Here is a 15,317-nt window from a genome sequence, read left to right as displayed (position 1 = left end):
GCCTTTACACATCATAGTCAAGAGGAGTTGCAAACAAAGATGAGGTTATGTGGCAGGAATCACATGTGTGAGTGCTGAAGGCACAGGTAAGGGAACACCTGGGTATTTCATCCAGATGCGTCTCATAGATCAAGCTAATAAAGGTGGGGTCGACTGAGTTTAAGATCAAAGACTTAAGTGCTAGAGAAGTTCAAACTTTCTGTGCCTTTCTTTGTATCCTCACTCCCATTTCAGATGATGTCTTAGTGTGAGAAAGTACCATAGGGCTCATATAAGTAACTCTACCCTCTTCAATCCCCGGAATTTACAGAAGAGATGGAGACTAGACTCGAAACTGCATTATAACTCCAAGTATTGGAGAAGATGGCTTTCTGGTTTATGACATTCTTTACTTCTACCACCAAAAGATCCCACTGGAGCAGGTGCCCTGCGCTACTGTTTTTCTGGGATCAGAGATGGTCCCAGGCTTTGGTATGTCTAGGCTCACCAGGGAGACTTCCACAGGCCAACAAGGAAGGCAGCAAGATGGCAGAAGCTCTTCAAAGCAGCCAGCTCTGTCCTGACTGAAGTGTCAGGTTTTAACTCCCACTGACTTTGCCATCTGTCCTTCACAGGCCAATGCAGCAGTGACCTTTTCCAGTCTGCACACAATGTCATTGTCAAGACTGAACAAACCGGTGAGTACTGAGAGGCTAAGGGAGCCAGCTCAGCCAGGTAGAGCCCTGGGGAGAGTCAGGCTGAGGGAGAACAAGAGACTGTGGCAGAATAGGAATCCATGGAGGTGTCTTCCCTGCCTCTAGTGAGTCACTTCACTGTAAGCCTCTTTCTTGGCCTTGGGACCACCAATTTAGTCTAGTGTGTGCAGTGAGCTGTCCTGCTGCCAGCAGCACCTTGTGCCTGTCTGCCAGTCATAGCATCAGCCAGATCCAAGGCCAGTAGCCGAGTAAACACAGATTTTAAGGTGGTCTTCCTTCCCAGAAAGAGTAAGGCTCAGGTCAGAAAATTAAGGGGAAAGAAGAGGGTCTTTGTTCTCCTACCTCCTTGGGAGTGAGCTTCACAGGGAGGGAGCTGCTGTCTTGATGCTGTAGGCACCACAGTGCCTAGGCCCCAGTGAGCTTCCACAGGGATGTTTAAAGGTGGCTATAGAGGTCAAGCTCCATCTTGAGGCTATTTCTACTTGAAAGATTCTGTCTTGGGCTCTGAGCAAAGTCTATAGTTTCATAATGTCTACATTTATTTTTAGTTTCTTTCCTCTGTGCCCCAAACTCCTTGCTACTTTGTAACAATGTCAGTCCGTTTTTATTCTCCCAGCATCATGAGAACAGCTTTCTTAATGTCCTAACCATGTGATCTGCACTCATTATATTTCAGGCTGTACAATCCTACCCTAGACTAATTCTCTTTTTTCTAGAAATTGCTCCAGCCTGGCTGTCCTCCCTTGACATCCTACCACATAATCACCAGAAACAACAAAATAAAACACACACACACACACACACACACAAAACAGAACAAAATAAAACAAAACAATAACCAACCAACCAAACAAAACATAGCATGCAGGTAGCACTGCTCTTGGGTCACTCCCTATGACTACGTCAGATAGATAATACATCACATGGGCTGACAAACTTTGCCTCAGGTCTCTCTGAGGGTTGTGTGCCAGTTGCCAAGGACAGAATTTGACCTAGGGGTGAATTTTGAGTCACTTGGCACCAAAATTAGCCCATGCAGTTATTTAATCTTTTATAAGGGCCTTGGTCTACCATAATTAAAGAAAAAAAATAGCTCCTGAACATGTTAATTAGGCCTTCCTAGGCCTGTCCTTCAACTTGGTTGCTCTGTGTTTTGTAGGCCTGCCCAGGTTCTGGAACCAGAGTACAATTTGACTTAGAGAATGGCCTTGGCCTTACATATAGCCCCACTGCAAGGGCCAGGGTGATATTGGAGAGGACCCAAAGAAGCTGGTAATCCTCCTTGACTGACCGGACATTCTTGTGTTGCTGGTTTGGGAAAATTGAGCACCAGGGTGGAGAAGGTCCACCCTGGGAAATGGGGAGAATAGACTCAGAGGGGCCACCCTCCCAAGTTCTCCAGAGGTTGTTTTTAGAGACAACAACAGATATACAAGGTGACCCAACAAGGACAGAGGGTGTAACCCCAAAACATTGGGCTTGGAGTGTCCAAATACATATCTGTGAGTTCAAATACCAGCTAAATCCCCATGTCATCAACAGGAGGACTTAGCCAGTGAGTCAGGTTTCAGACCATTTATGCTATTAAAAACAAGACAGAGCTCAGCCCATAGCTTGTCATCCTGGTCCTCACATGTGGAACCTGGGCGTCAGGAAAGCCGAAGCAGCCCAGAGTGGGGGCCAAGAACTGCATGCCAGGAAGGAGGTGGGCACATGAGGCTCTTGGCCAGCCCGAGAGGAGAGCGCTTGTGTTGGAAGCCGGCCTGGATCTGATGATCCTGTGGGAGTTGGGTTTACCTGGAGTAGGTGGAAGGGAGTTTCCTTCTGATCCGAACGAAGGCGGAAGTGTTGGGTCTCCCTTGGGCTAACTCTTGAGGCGCGGTGTACAGGAGAAGGGGCAGGGAGTGAGGGAGCGATTTCAGCTTCTCCCAGAGGTGAAGCAAAGGCCCACCCATAAAAGCCATTTTTGTGTGATTTGGTAACATTTCCCTGCTTCTCCTGAATTTTGAGAATCCTACACCACTCCTAAAGCTACCCGGAGAAAGCCTACACTGTAGTGGCTGCCAGTCAACTGAAGGGAAATCTACTCTTCTGAATTCCAGCAGTGAAGGAATTGCTGGAAAACTGGCCAGTTTTTTTTTTTTTTCCTTTTCTGAAAGAAACACATCAATTTCTCAAGAAAGAAGAATGTTCACCAGCTCATCACCATACACGTACTCATCTCCAACAAAGCTTTCCTTCCATTACAGACGAAAATTATCCTGGTGATTAGGTGGTAGGATAATTGTGTCCTCCTTGTCAGTGAGGGTAGCCAGGCTGGAGCAACTTCTAGAAAAAAGAGAATTAGTCTAGGATAGGATTGTACAGCCTGAAGTGTAATGAGTGCAGATCACATGGTTAGGACATTAACAAAGCTATTCTCATGATGCTGGGAGAATAAAAACAGGCTGACATTGTTACAAAGTAGCAGATAATTGAAGCTGAGAATTTCTTCCTCCTCCTCTTGGCTGCCCTTCCTTTCTCCATACCTCTTAGATGAGCAGGCACCTAGAATGAGCATTCTTCCACCCAGGGATAACAATTGTTGACATTCCCCATTCTCTATCCCTTGTAGATCCTTCCATCATGAACACATGGAAAGAAGAAAACTATCTCTATGATCCCAGCTATGGTAGCACAGTAGGTAACTACCTCCCTGACTCTAAAGGGCCTCTTACACTCTGCCTCAGTGCCATGTCATCAGGAGGGTCTCTCAATGCCCCTTCCCTTTCTGTATCCTGCAGATCTGTTGGACAGTAAGACTTTCTGCCGGGCTCAAATCTCCATGACAACCTCCAGTCACCTTCCAGTTGGTAAGTTGTTCAGACACGGGCTAGGCTTGTCTTCCACCTGTGCTTACTAATTATCAATAAAACTTACCACCACCCACATTTCCACCTCACCGGAGCCTTTCTCATTAAAAAGCCAGGGAGTGAACTGAGTTGCGATGAGCATGAGCAGCCAGTCATACACCGCAGCTGGTGGTCACATTCCTCAGTGAGCTCCTGCAGCATCTCTTTCACTGGTCTTTTGAGACAACGAAAGCTCCTTGTAGTCCCTCTATTTTGAACATAGATTTGTGTTGGAGATAAACCTGGTAAATTTATTTGTACTTAAATTCAGGAGAAGGCTAGATTTAATTTTCAGTTGCATCCCAAATACACATTTTGAACTCCAGTTGGCTTTAGAGAACTCAAAACACCCGTGGACCTATGGGCCTGGTCTGCAGGTAGAGTGATTTGGAAGTCTGGACAGAAGGCCTGTACTCGAAGCCCCCTTCTCAACTCTACTTGAAGCATCTTGATGTCTTATCAGCACTCTGTAACCAGAGAATCTGCCCTGTGTCAACTATATTTGCATTGAGTGTCTTGGTCGCGACTGGATACGACTAGGGGTCATCCATGATGCTTTGTCAAAGGTTCCAGCAAGGTTGGCACACTGGGGGTTGGATCTGGGAGAGGGCTTTCAGCCAGTAGTGTATTTATATGTGTGTTATAAGAATTAGCTGAACAAAAGATTTTTGTGTTGTTCCTTGCCCTGGCCACTTCTAGACCTCTTTAGGTCTGTGAAGCTGAGCCAGCATTTGTAGCAGACATGTTCCTCAGGAATTGACCTTGGGGGTGGCGACAGAACTGGAAATTAGCAGTGCCTATGTGAAAGAAAGGGTGGACTTGATAACTCTCCATCGTCATTTGCTTTAGTTGAATGTGTTGTGTAAATTGAACTAATCAGAGCTTTTAGTGTGAAGTTTTGTATAGGCCAGGTCCCTTGAAAGTGAGAACTAGAAGTTAGTTTAAGCACTTCAGGAATTGTGGTTGAGATTTGAAACAGCCTCCTCCCAACTCCCACAGAGCCCTCAATGTGTATCCCTTGAAGTGTTCTGTGTAAATCAGGAAGGGATATCTTTTCTTCTACCACATCTGCCACTATGGAAGACCCAGCTATCTGGATAATTTTCTGTGGCCACGGTTGCCACCTCCCTAGAGAAGACTAGCAGCTTCAGGGCTGAGGAAGGCATCCAAGTCACCCTCTAGTTTCCACTCCAACTTCCGGTAGTTGTCACCTTCCCTGTCTTTCCTGTTGGGTCTTTAACATGTGACAGAAGATGTCAAGTAATGATAAAGTTGAACCAACTGCTTTGAGAGCCTCCAGGGCTTTTAAGTTCCTCAGACTCCTAGGACGTCAGGGCCTTGCCACCTCGCATCCACATCTGCTTCCCCTTTGGTGTCTTACATCTTCTGGGATCTCAGAACAGTAGGCGCTCTAGGCAGCAGATTATGCCTGCATGCTGACACAGCAAGGAGCCTCTGTCTTCTGGATCCATCTAGTATGGTTTTACATGGTCCTTAAAATGAAATTTATGAATATGCTTCTCCACTTTTTACTCACCCCTGCTCCCATTTTCACCCGCCTTAGTACCAGGCAAGAAAACGAGACAGATAATCCAAGTTCTCTAATCAGAATTAGTTTCCTTAAAAAAAAAAAAAAAAATCAGCTCTGTACTTGTAGATTCTTTGTGGAGTTTTCGGTCTGGCGGGATATTAATTGCAATCATGCACAAATCAGTTCTTTCTGGGATAGTTTAATCTCTCCTGGATGGGGCCAGAATGCCCCCAAAGACTTTTACCATCTGTCCTAGTTTTGCCATATCAAGTTCCTATAAAAATAGGGTGCAGTTAAACATCTTTCTATGTTTTCATGCAAGTTGAAGCTGCATTAAGGTGAGGCTCGTGTCAACTGATGGTCTCCTTGATAGCGCCAGCAAGGAAGAGAGCTTCGTTTTGATTTAGTTTATCTGCCCATTCCATAAAATGGCTGCCGCACCAGTATCCTGATCTGCTCGTCAGTCCCGAAGCCACTCATGCCAACTCAGGCTTGATGTGTTTATCTACTGACTTGTTGAGCCTCCAGCTAGGGTGGCACGGTCTATTAGAACACCAAAATTTGTATATCCCGTAAAGGAATGGCTCACAGCTGACTCATATGCAAATCTATCTAATCTGCTCTCTTGCGAAGTAGCTAGGCTGAAGGCATAGGCTCCCACTTACACTGCAAGCTTGGGGCATGTTACAGCTTCCACCTGAACCCTCGGACACCTTGACCCCAAGTATCTGGGGAGGGAAACAAGCGAAAGCCAGGCAGGACAACCTCTGTAGAGCTAGCCATTATTTTATAAAAATGAATCACCTGACCACAGGGCTACTTCAAAGGTAGCTTTTATTTTGTGGCAGTGGGGAGGATGGGGGGGGGTGGCGGGCGGGAGAGAGGCAGTTGTATTAAATTAGCTCCTTAGATCAAAAGGCTTTCGAGCTAAGGCTGGTAGGGTTTTTGTGGCTTCTTCTGCCTATTGGCAAGAGCAGAGTATCTGAAAGAAACTAATCTTTTTGCCCAGAATTACTTATTTTTCCATGTGATGACAGGAACAAGTGTGTGTGTGTGTGTGTGTGTGTGGTGTATGTATGTATGTGTGAGTGTGTGTAGAATTCCCCTAGTCTTTTAATCTAGAGACTGTGAACCCCCTGAATGAGCCAGGGATCCCTGAAATGACTGACCAAATTCCATTAGGTTAACATACTTGCATTTTTCTGGGGGAGAACATTTAGGATTTCATCTGGTTCTTAAGGATACCATAACCCCCAAGTGATGGACTCTGTCAGGTTGGAGCCCTGGTGCACTGAGGCCAGGAACTGTGTGGTTTTCTGAAGCCATCCCTGGCTCTGAAATCATGGCCCTGTTCCCTCCTGGATCTCATTGGAAAATGAGCTTTGCTTGTGGCCTGCTGGGTAAATGCCATTCTTTGTCTCCAGAACAACGTGGCCCTGTCAGGGTGATGTATCACTGGGAAACCGGGGTGGGTGCCAGACCTGTTTTAATGTCATCATGTCCTTGTGGGGTGTTGCAACCTTGCCCTGTGAACTGCAGGGGGCCAAGAGGTGTCCTTCCCAGTTCCGTGTATCAGTCCTTCTGAATTTCAGAGAAAGCCACATAGGGCCAGGCCCTGCTGGCATCGATGCTGAGAGAGAGAGAGAGAGAGAGAGAGAGAGAGAGAGAGAGAGAGAGAGAGAGAGATTCTTACTCAGAATGGAGAGTCTCTCTTTTGTTTAATTCCTCTTCCTGTCCCCTTGTAGCTTTGGGAATGTGGAAGTGTGAGGTGCTCAGGGATCTAATGGATTGAGGGGCCTCCATCAGCACCACACAACCAGGAAGTATGGCGCCAGGACATGGGAATGATGGTTTTGTTTGCTGTTGTTGAAGACACTGTGGAAGTAGATGGAATCTTCAGAAGGCATTCGAGAAGTGTGTGGTGTGACCAAATTGCCTCCCTTTAGGAAAGAATCATGAACAAAGAGCTTCTAGGAGCCGACCGTTGATATTTTCAGCCTGGCTCTACTTCCAGGCCATTTCCTGAATCCTCTAGAGATGCAAACTGTGAATGATAGTAGGACTAAACTCATAGCGTTTTGTATGAATTATATAATACTACCTACTTCATATTGTTATTGTGTGAGTGATAGAAACTATGTAAAGTGTTCAGTATGGTGTCCGGCACATGGCAAGGACTCAATAATTAGGAGTGGTTTTCTTAACTATTTTATTTTATCTTATCGCATCATTTTAGCTTTTGTGGTACTGGGGATCAAGCTTTGTGCAAGTGCTCTAATGCTGAGCCTTATTTCCACCCCTCTTAATCGCTTTAACTGGAAATAGAATAGCAAGTTCTTCTATCAGATGCAAGCCTGGGCCCCCTTCCCTGTGCACACATTGTTAATTCATCTAGAATGCTGTTGAAGACCTCACCGGAGAACCCTAGACTAGGAAGCTAGGCTATAATATCATAAGAAGAGACACGTTTTGCTTAATTTCTGTAGAGGATTGACTTGTGTTTAGGGACTACTTTATGATTATGGGGTTTGGGGTGAGATCAACAATGGTCTTTACAATACCTGAGGTGCCCTTGGACATATACAAACACAGACACACAGACACAGGGAAATGCCCCCCCCCACACACACACGGGAGGCACTACATTTTTAGTTCTTTTTTTTAAAAGAGATTTTTAAAAGGATTCATTTATTTTATGTACATGAGTGTTTTGCCTGGACACACACACACACACACACTTACCATGTGTGTTCCTGGTGCTCATGGAAGTCAGAAGAGAGTATTAGGCCTCCTAGAACTAGAGTTACAGATAGTTTTGTACCATTGTGTGGGTACTGGGAACCAAATTCCTATCCTTTGAAAGAGCAACAAGTGTGCTTTTAACTGCCGAGTCATCTCTCCAGCTCTGCCTCCTTTAATTGATCTATAATAACAATATATTTATGGGCCATGCTGTGACAGCTTGGTATTTGTGGATAACAAGTGATAACTAAGTCAGACGCATTAGCTCCCCAGCATCTCAACCTCTTAAATGTTCCTCATCTGAGTGCTAAGAACCTTGGGACTTCTTGGTTCTGGTTCTTTGTAAGCTATGTAATAAATCACCATGCGCTATATATATTTTCATCCCACTGGCTGGCAAAACAATAGACCTTGTTCTTCCAGAATAACTACATTTTGCCGAGCGTCACCAGCCTCCTGCCATCCCTCTTGTCCCCTCTTGATCCCATCATCGTTCAACTTTTGTTTTACTGGGATTAAACTTTTCAACCTGTCGTCCGTACCTGAGAACATGAAGTGTGATTTTAAGACCAATTTTTACATCAGAGAGCTGTCCCTGTCTCTTCCTCCATGGAGACAGCGAGAGAATTACCATAAGGAGTCATTTGTTAAACTAATCTGTGTTTCCATAGTCCACCTTGGCGGTCTGTGCAGAGCTCAGGCCACTCAATGGCCCCTTTGTCAAGGTGATTAAAATGTATCTTTGCATGCCAAAAAAATGGCACTCCTCTGGCTTAAACGGCATCCTTCTTTGTTACAAGTGTTTACATTTTTGAATTATGTTATAAAAACATCCTTTAGATGACCTAAATCTTTCCATGGCTTGCTGTTTCTCTCCAAGTGAAGCAGAAGAGAGGCCTTTCAAAAATTCCTGTAAGGCATTGGTGGTCAGATTTCAGCTCCCATCTCTTGTCTCCTTCTCCGCATCCACACTGGCTTCTTTCTGTCCTGTGTAAAGACTTAGTGCACAGTGACCTCAGGCACTTTGCACCTATTGTCCTCATTTATGCAAAGCTTGTCCTGGGTTCTCTGCATGGCCAACTCTCCCACATTCCTCAGGTTCCATTATCACAGAAGTCTATCTCTCTTAATAATAATAATAATAATAATAATAATAATAATAATAATAATAATAATAATAACGATAATAGATATATACATAGTGGTCCCCATTTGTTACCCTGCATTCTTTTTCTCCATAGCCTTTATTCTGTTTTGGCACTGCCACACAGCCAACAGTGCCAGCACACTGTGGGTATTCAGTGAATATTGGCTAAGTGTGTGTATGAGAACGATAGTCGTAGGGGATATGTAACCTGGAGTGTTCTTACTTCTCTCTTTAGCAGAGTCACCTGATATGAAAAAGGAGCAAGACCACCCTGTAAAGTCCCACACCAAAAAGCACAGTAAGTCCCCTGGCCATGTCGCTTCTGTCTCCATTCCCTTACCTCTAAGTGGGACCTGTTTTCTATCAAGGTGATTCCCTATATGGCTGTTGCTGAAAGTGGGGCTTCTGGGGGATTTCTTCCTCATCTTGCTTTCTCTAAAATTAGGAAACTAAGTGGATAAGGACTTGTGGGCAGAAGGTTAAAGGTTTTCCTTTGTTTAGGAAAAAACAGGATGACCCAAGGAGCAAGATGGCAAGGGGTGGCTGCAGTACAGCACTCTTTCTTGTCCCAAGACATGGCTGTCTGAATGCTCAACTCTGTTCTCAGGGAGTCGGATTTTCTCCAGGGAATAAAACCAAGATTGTAAAATCTAGAAAGGATGGGACATCTTTCCTCTCTGCTCTCCGGTTTATGCCATAAAAGTGAACGCATAGAGTCCCTTGAGTGGCATGGGGGAGGGGCGATGACACACATCTCCAGAAAGTAAAATCAAATTCCAGGAGCTGCGTAGTTTTCAAGTTGGTTCCCCGACCCCTCTCTACACAGTGTTCTTGGAGTTAGGACTCCAGGGCTCAAGTGATATCATTTGGCTGAAGCACAGCTGTAGGGCCGGCGTAACTTAACCAAATGAGGTGCTAGGTAAATGATGGAAGGTTGCTGTCTGAAATGAAGCCCAGGGTATTTGTGAACAATAATTAGAAGCTTCTAGGTCTGAATTACATGGTTTACAGTGATTCTTTAATCCTGGCTTTGCTAGTAGTCAAATTGTGTCGCACTAGCTAAACCACTGAGATTCCACAGCCCCCAACTGTATTTATTAGTTCCTCATTCTAAAAGGACGGTTTGGCGGTTCTGTATCTCAAGGCAGAGGCTATCACTCCACATTCGTTCTCCCTATCCTGTTCTCTGATTTGCACCCTTGCTAAGCCATTGTGTCTTGCTTTCCATCAGACCCAAGAGGCACTCACTTATGGGAGTTCATCCGAGATATTCTCCTGAGCCCAGACAAGAACCCAGGGCTGATCAAATGGGAAGACCGTTCAGAAGGTATCTTCAGGTTCCTGAAGTCAGAAGCTGTGGCTCAGCTGTGGGGGAAAAAGAAAAACAACAGTAGCATGACATACGAGAAGCTCAGCCGGGCTATGAGGTGAGCCGATTCACATTCTTCCATGGCCAGGCCAAGAGCTGGTGCTCCAAGAGTTGGTGCTCCTTGCCCGGCTCGGGCTTAATGGCTACCTTACCCGTTTCCTTCTTACAGATATTACTACAAACGAGAAATCCTGGAACGTGTGGATGGACGACGGCTGGTCTATAAGTTTGGGAAGAATGCTCGTGGGTGGAGAGAAAATGAGAACTGAGGCTGCCAGCCCTTGGGACACAAACCAAAACACACAGCAAATGGATTCTGATCAATGAAGAACCGGACGTAAATATCTCAAAGACTACTTTTCTGTGATATTTATGTACCATGAAGGGACAAAGAAAATCTACTTCTGACTGGAAGAAGGAACACTACAGTTGATATAAGAAAATTATTTTGTTACTTTGAAGTATATCCTTATGTGGGGAACAAATGTACACAGTTTTCTGTGGACTATGAAGCTGTATGTGGTTGCAATTTGCTGTTGCTTCTTCGTGAAGTTCTTTTCTACCCCCAAGAACAACAGGGCCTCTAGCCTTGTGCTTCTTGCTAAAAGGAAGGGACAGGAAATGAGGGCATTAAATGTTTTCAAATGTAAAATGGTTTAGAAAGGAAAGGCAATGTGTTCTCTGTACCTAGGCATCTGTATGGCCTCAAGAGAAATGGGATTGGGTAGGTGGGACAAAGTCCAGGACTTCAGATTGGTGGGATCAACCCAAAAGATGCTGGGAAGTTTGACTTGAATTGGGAGATTGTGAGTGGAGAGTAGGAACTTTGACAATCCAGAGTGGCCTATAATCACAGCATGATCACAGGACTGGGAACATTTAAATACATGAGAATGACGGCAGGAGAAGAGTTTAACTTCAGTCATGAACAATTTTCATGTAAACCCTTCATCCTTGAATGGTTGGTTAAAAAAGTCAGTTACCACATGCAGTCACATCTAGCTATTTAAGAGTTCAGTCCAAATATTGAAAAATAAGTGGGACAGGAAAATAGTGGCCTGGAAATGATCGATGAGCATGCTCTTGTATCTCTGTAGTTCAAGGTTTCTCCATGGGTAGAGTCGACATCTGGGGTTGGGTCATTCTTTGTGGTGAGGGTTGTACTGGGCATTGTAAAATGTATAGCGATATCCATGATCTCCATCAGCATTTTGTAACTGTGGCAATCTGAAGTGTTTCTAGATATTGTCAAATGTCTCTATGAGGACAATAGTGCCCATGAGCAAGAACCACCAATTGAAATGGTCAGTATAAAGGCAGTCGTTCAGTCTCAGAGTAGAGAGATCTGTAGAAACTTCTAGTCTCTAGAGTAAAGCAAAAGCAAGACCTTGGAGTCAATATAGTTTTACTTTTTAAAATAGTAGGGACAACAGGATGAGAATAAATGGAGGAGATTCCTTTCAGAGTTTCACATGAGAACCATAGTCAAATAAATGCAGTGATGTATGGGAAGTGCAAGAGAAGTTGTTTGCACCGAGAATGCACATATTGCAGCAGACAATGCCTGAGGAAGAGTCTATGGATGTCTCTGTGCTCTCTCTCTCTCTCTCTCTCTCTCTCTCTCTCTCTCTCTCTCTCTCTCTCTCTCTNTGTGTGTGTGTGTGTGTGTGAAGTTACTAGGGGCCTCTGTCAGTTTTCTCTCTGCTTTTCCTTCCCTGGCTTTCCCTGGCTGTGGTCTAGGATGGCCAGACCTTTTCCTGGGTTCATTTATTCCTGGGTTCTCTTATTCCTGTAGCTGGCTTTGCCCCTTCCTACACAGACTTCATCATCGAGCTATTGCTGTCAGAGAGTAGGTGAATCTGGAGAGGACCAGCGGGAGCAGTTCTACAGATAAACAGATCATGCTGTTTGCTGAGAGTGGCAGTTTCTTGGCACCCAGTTCACATTTAAATAGGCGGGAGTATTAAGTTCTCTGAATATCTTTTGTCTTGGCTTGAATTTGCGGTGTTTTCTATGTGCTATTCATGACTTTGAGAATTCCAGGTGATCAAGCTATGCCAATTTGGGGTGTAGTGGTGTGCGTCCCACCACGGTTTGAAAAAAAAAATACATGAAAGTCCTACAGAAAAGCACCTCTTTCTTTAGGGGATAGTTACCTAGTTATTAAGTTCATCTGTGATTAATTGGCCATAGGATCACTAAATATAGTTTCTTGAATATTCCTAAGTGTTGTATTAGTGGTTTCCATGGGAACTGAAGTCAAGTAATGGACCATTAATACTTCACAAGACTCAGATCATCTGAGGCTCCTATATGACTTGATGAAATTAAACAAGGTCCTGGATCCCAGAAATAGGTCCACAGGTTCTTCAGTATGCTGAGCAGGACAGCCCATGCCCATGAGTTTCATCCACTGAGCTTTCCTTCAAGTTCCCAGCTGATTAGACTGTAAGCTCGCCAAGGGCAGGGAGCATGTCTGATCACCTTTGTTATCCTCATACCTGGGATGCAACAGGATAACTATTCATGAATGGATGATGACTGTCTTCTGGGAGACTCCTCTGACTGGGAACCCATCAGTCATATTCATAGCTGAGATGTGAATCATTTCTTCAGAACAGAGCATAATAACCAAACCTTCCAGGATGAGAACATTTTACTGTGACACTCTCCTTTGCCTCCCACCTGTGCTGAAAAGAAATTCAAACAGCCTGCTTGGTTCCACACGTCAGTGTCTGCTGGATGAGAATTCTGTTGCTTTCTAGAACTGTGAGACTTAACCTGGTTACAAGATGCCAGTAACGAACCCTTGATCTATTTAATCAACGAAGATTATAAATGTGTTTATATGATGTCAATTGCTATTTAAGCAGGAACCCATTTTCAGTCTTAGTATTTAGGGGTTGGTTTTTATTTTTTGTTATTTTTTCTTCCTTTTTGAAAAATGCTGAGGGATATTTTGATAAGGTTAGTATGCATGTTAGATTTTCATTTTGCAAGTATGTCTTTTTTAATGTATAAAAATATAAGAAAAGGGAGAACAGTAAGAAGGGGAAGCAATTACATTATTTTTCAGTAGTTTATTAAAGCACCTGCTTGGTGCCTTGTGCATAGTGGAACACCATATATGTGAGGAGTCTATGTGAGAGTATAGACTGTAAAAGTCACACAATCTGGACCTGCAGAGGAACACTGACTAAGAGGAGACACCAGCATGGTAAATTTAGTGTCAACAGGTGAGTTACCCTCAGCTGGGGGCTCAGGATTCAATTTCTGGAATAAGAGAGACCATTAAGAAAACCAAACTTCTTGGAACTGTATCTCGAAAACTTTTGAAACATGTAGACTTCAGAGTTCAGCTGAATTTGGACTAATCATTCTGTAGCTATCTGTATAAATCTCACTCTTCTCGTCATCTGGCTTCTGGGTTGATAATTGGTGGGCAACAACCCTTCTGCCACTGTTTTTTTTATTTTTTTATTTTTTTATTTTTTAAATCATGACTCTTTCCCCTTAAGCTGTTAAATTCAAACAATTTCTGTTTAATGAAAGTATTCTGTTTTTGTTTGTTTGATGGGTCCCAGAAAACACTAATAAAAACCACAGAGGCCATACTGGAGATGTGTTTCCTTCCTTGGGATAATCCATCCTACAGGCTAAATGTAGTAACAGAACATGGACAGCTTTGGTATCTACCGCTCAACGGTTTTCTTTCTTTTTTAGATTTTTTATTTTGTGTGTATGTGTGTATATATGCCTGTTTTTCTGAATGTAGACCATGTGTACGCAGGTGCCCTTGGAAACTAGAAGAGGTGTCATGTCCCATGGAACCGTAATTACAGGTGGTTGTGAGTATCAATGCAGGTTCTGGGAACCAAATCCAGGCCCTCTACAAAAGCATCAAGCACTCTTTTCTGCTGAGCCATCTTTCCAGTCCCCACTCGTTGGCAGTTATGTCTTCTGTGCCAGACATAGAACATGAAACAGACAAAGATACTCAGCTCTAATGTAGCTTATGTTCTCTTAGGTGGAAACAGATAAGGAAAATCAAACCTAGCATATCACATGTGTGGGCCAAGGGAAAGGATTGGAGAGGGTAAGAAGTGGAGCGGCTAGTTTAGGGAGGGCTGAGAGACATTTTGGCAAAGGACTAAGAGTTATAAGAGAAGGAACCTTAGATGACTGGAAGAGTGTGGTATGCCAAACAGCCAGCAAATGCAAAGGCCCAGGGGCAGGCACGTCACTGTCATATCTAATGAACAGCAAGTAGACTTTGCAGAAATAGACTCACAGTGGTTGGACACAATGAAAGAGAAGCCTATCAGGGCAGACCAGAGCACATTGCTCCTGGAGGCACACTTGAAGGGTCCAGTTCTCGATTTGTGTAAGGTTGGGGGGGGGGGTTCAAAGGTTCACAGTTCAAATGATGGTTGTCCCAGGAATGAACTGTAGGACAGCATTTGGTGCTGGGTGTACATTCTCTGTTGTGGGATGCAACATAGCTTCCTCTCTCGCTCTGCCTTCTAATATAATGCACATAAATGTTGTCAGTACCTGAGCTCTGCTCGATGACGGTACCTTTCTCTCTAGACCTGAGTCTGTCACCCAGTCACCTAATGCCACAGGTGTAATGGAAGTAAAAGCTAATTGCGTGGGTAATATATACAATGCAAGCTGGTGATACATTAATTCATTTTATTGAACAAAATAGTGAAAAGGTTAACCAACTTTCTTAAAGTCACAAACTAGTAATGAGTCTGGCATTGTTTGCTATCGAAGTCCAGTCCCTTACCCTGTTTCTCTAGTTTTCTCAGATGCTAAGGTTACACACACCCATGCACACACACGAGCACGCGCACACACACACACACACACACACACACAAACACACACCATACATACCATACACACACACACACACCACCACCACCACCACCACCAC

At 44.1% G+C, this 15,317-nt stretch overlaps 1 protein-coding gene across 2 annotated transcripts in view; it reads left to right on the top strand.

Annotated features, from left to right (window-relative positions):
- The window catches only part of Ehf (ETS homologous factor), a 40,707-nt gene extending 26,644 nt beyond the window's left edge, over nt 1–14,063 (top strand). The window contains exons 4-9 of one of the 2 annotated variants that reach the window (XM_021193992.1): nt 615–677; nt 3,310–3,378; nt 3,479–3,547; nt 9,242–9,304; nt 10,238–10,433; nt 10,545–14,063. In XM_021193992.1, the coding sequence (XP_021049651.1) occupies nt 615–677; nt 3,310–3,378; nt 3,479–3,547; nt 9,242–9,304; nt 10,238–10,433; nt 10,545–10,644 (560 nt within the window). In that variant the 3' untranslated portion in view covers nt 10,645–14,063. The remainder of the gene's footprint in view (nt 1–614; nt 678–3,309; nt 3,379–3,478; nt 3,548–9,241; nt 9,305–10,237; nt 10,434–10,544) is intronic. The other variant, XM_021193993.1, reaches the window with a different exon arrangement.
- The last annotated feature ends 1,254 nt before the right edge of the window (nt 14,064–15,317 follow it).

This window comes from Mus pahari, chromosome 3 (genome assembly GCF_900095145.1).
Source record: "Mus pahari chromosome 3, PAHARI_EIJ_v1.1, whole genome shotgun sequence".
Classification (NCBI taxonomy): domain Eukaryota; kingdom Metazoa; phylum Chordata; class Mammalia; order Rodentia; family Muridae; genus Mus; species Mus pahari.
Note: the sequence above shows the minus strand (reverse complement) of the source record. Positions and strands in the feature narration are given on the sequence as shown.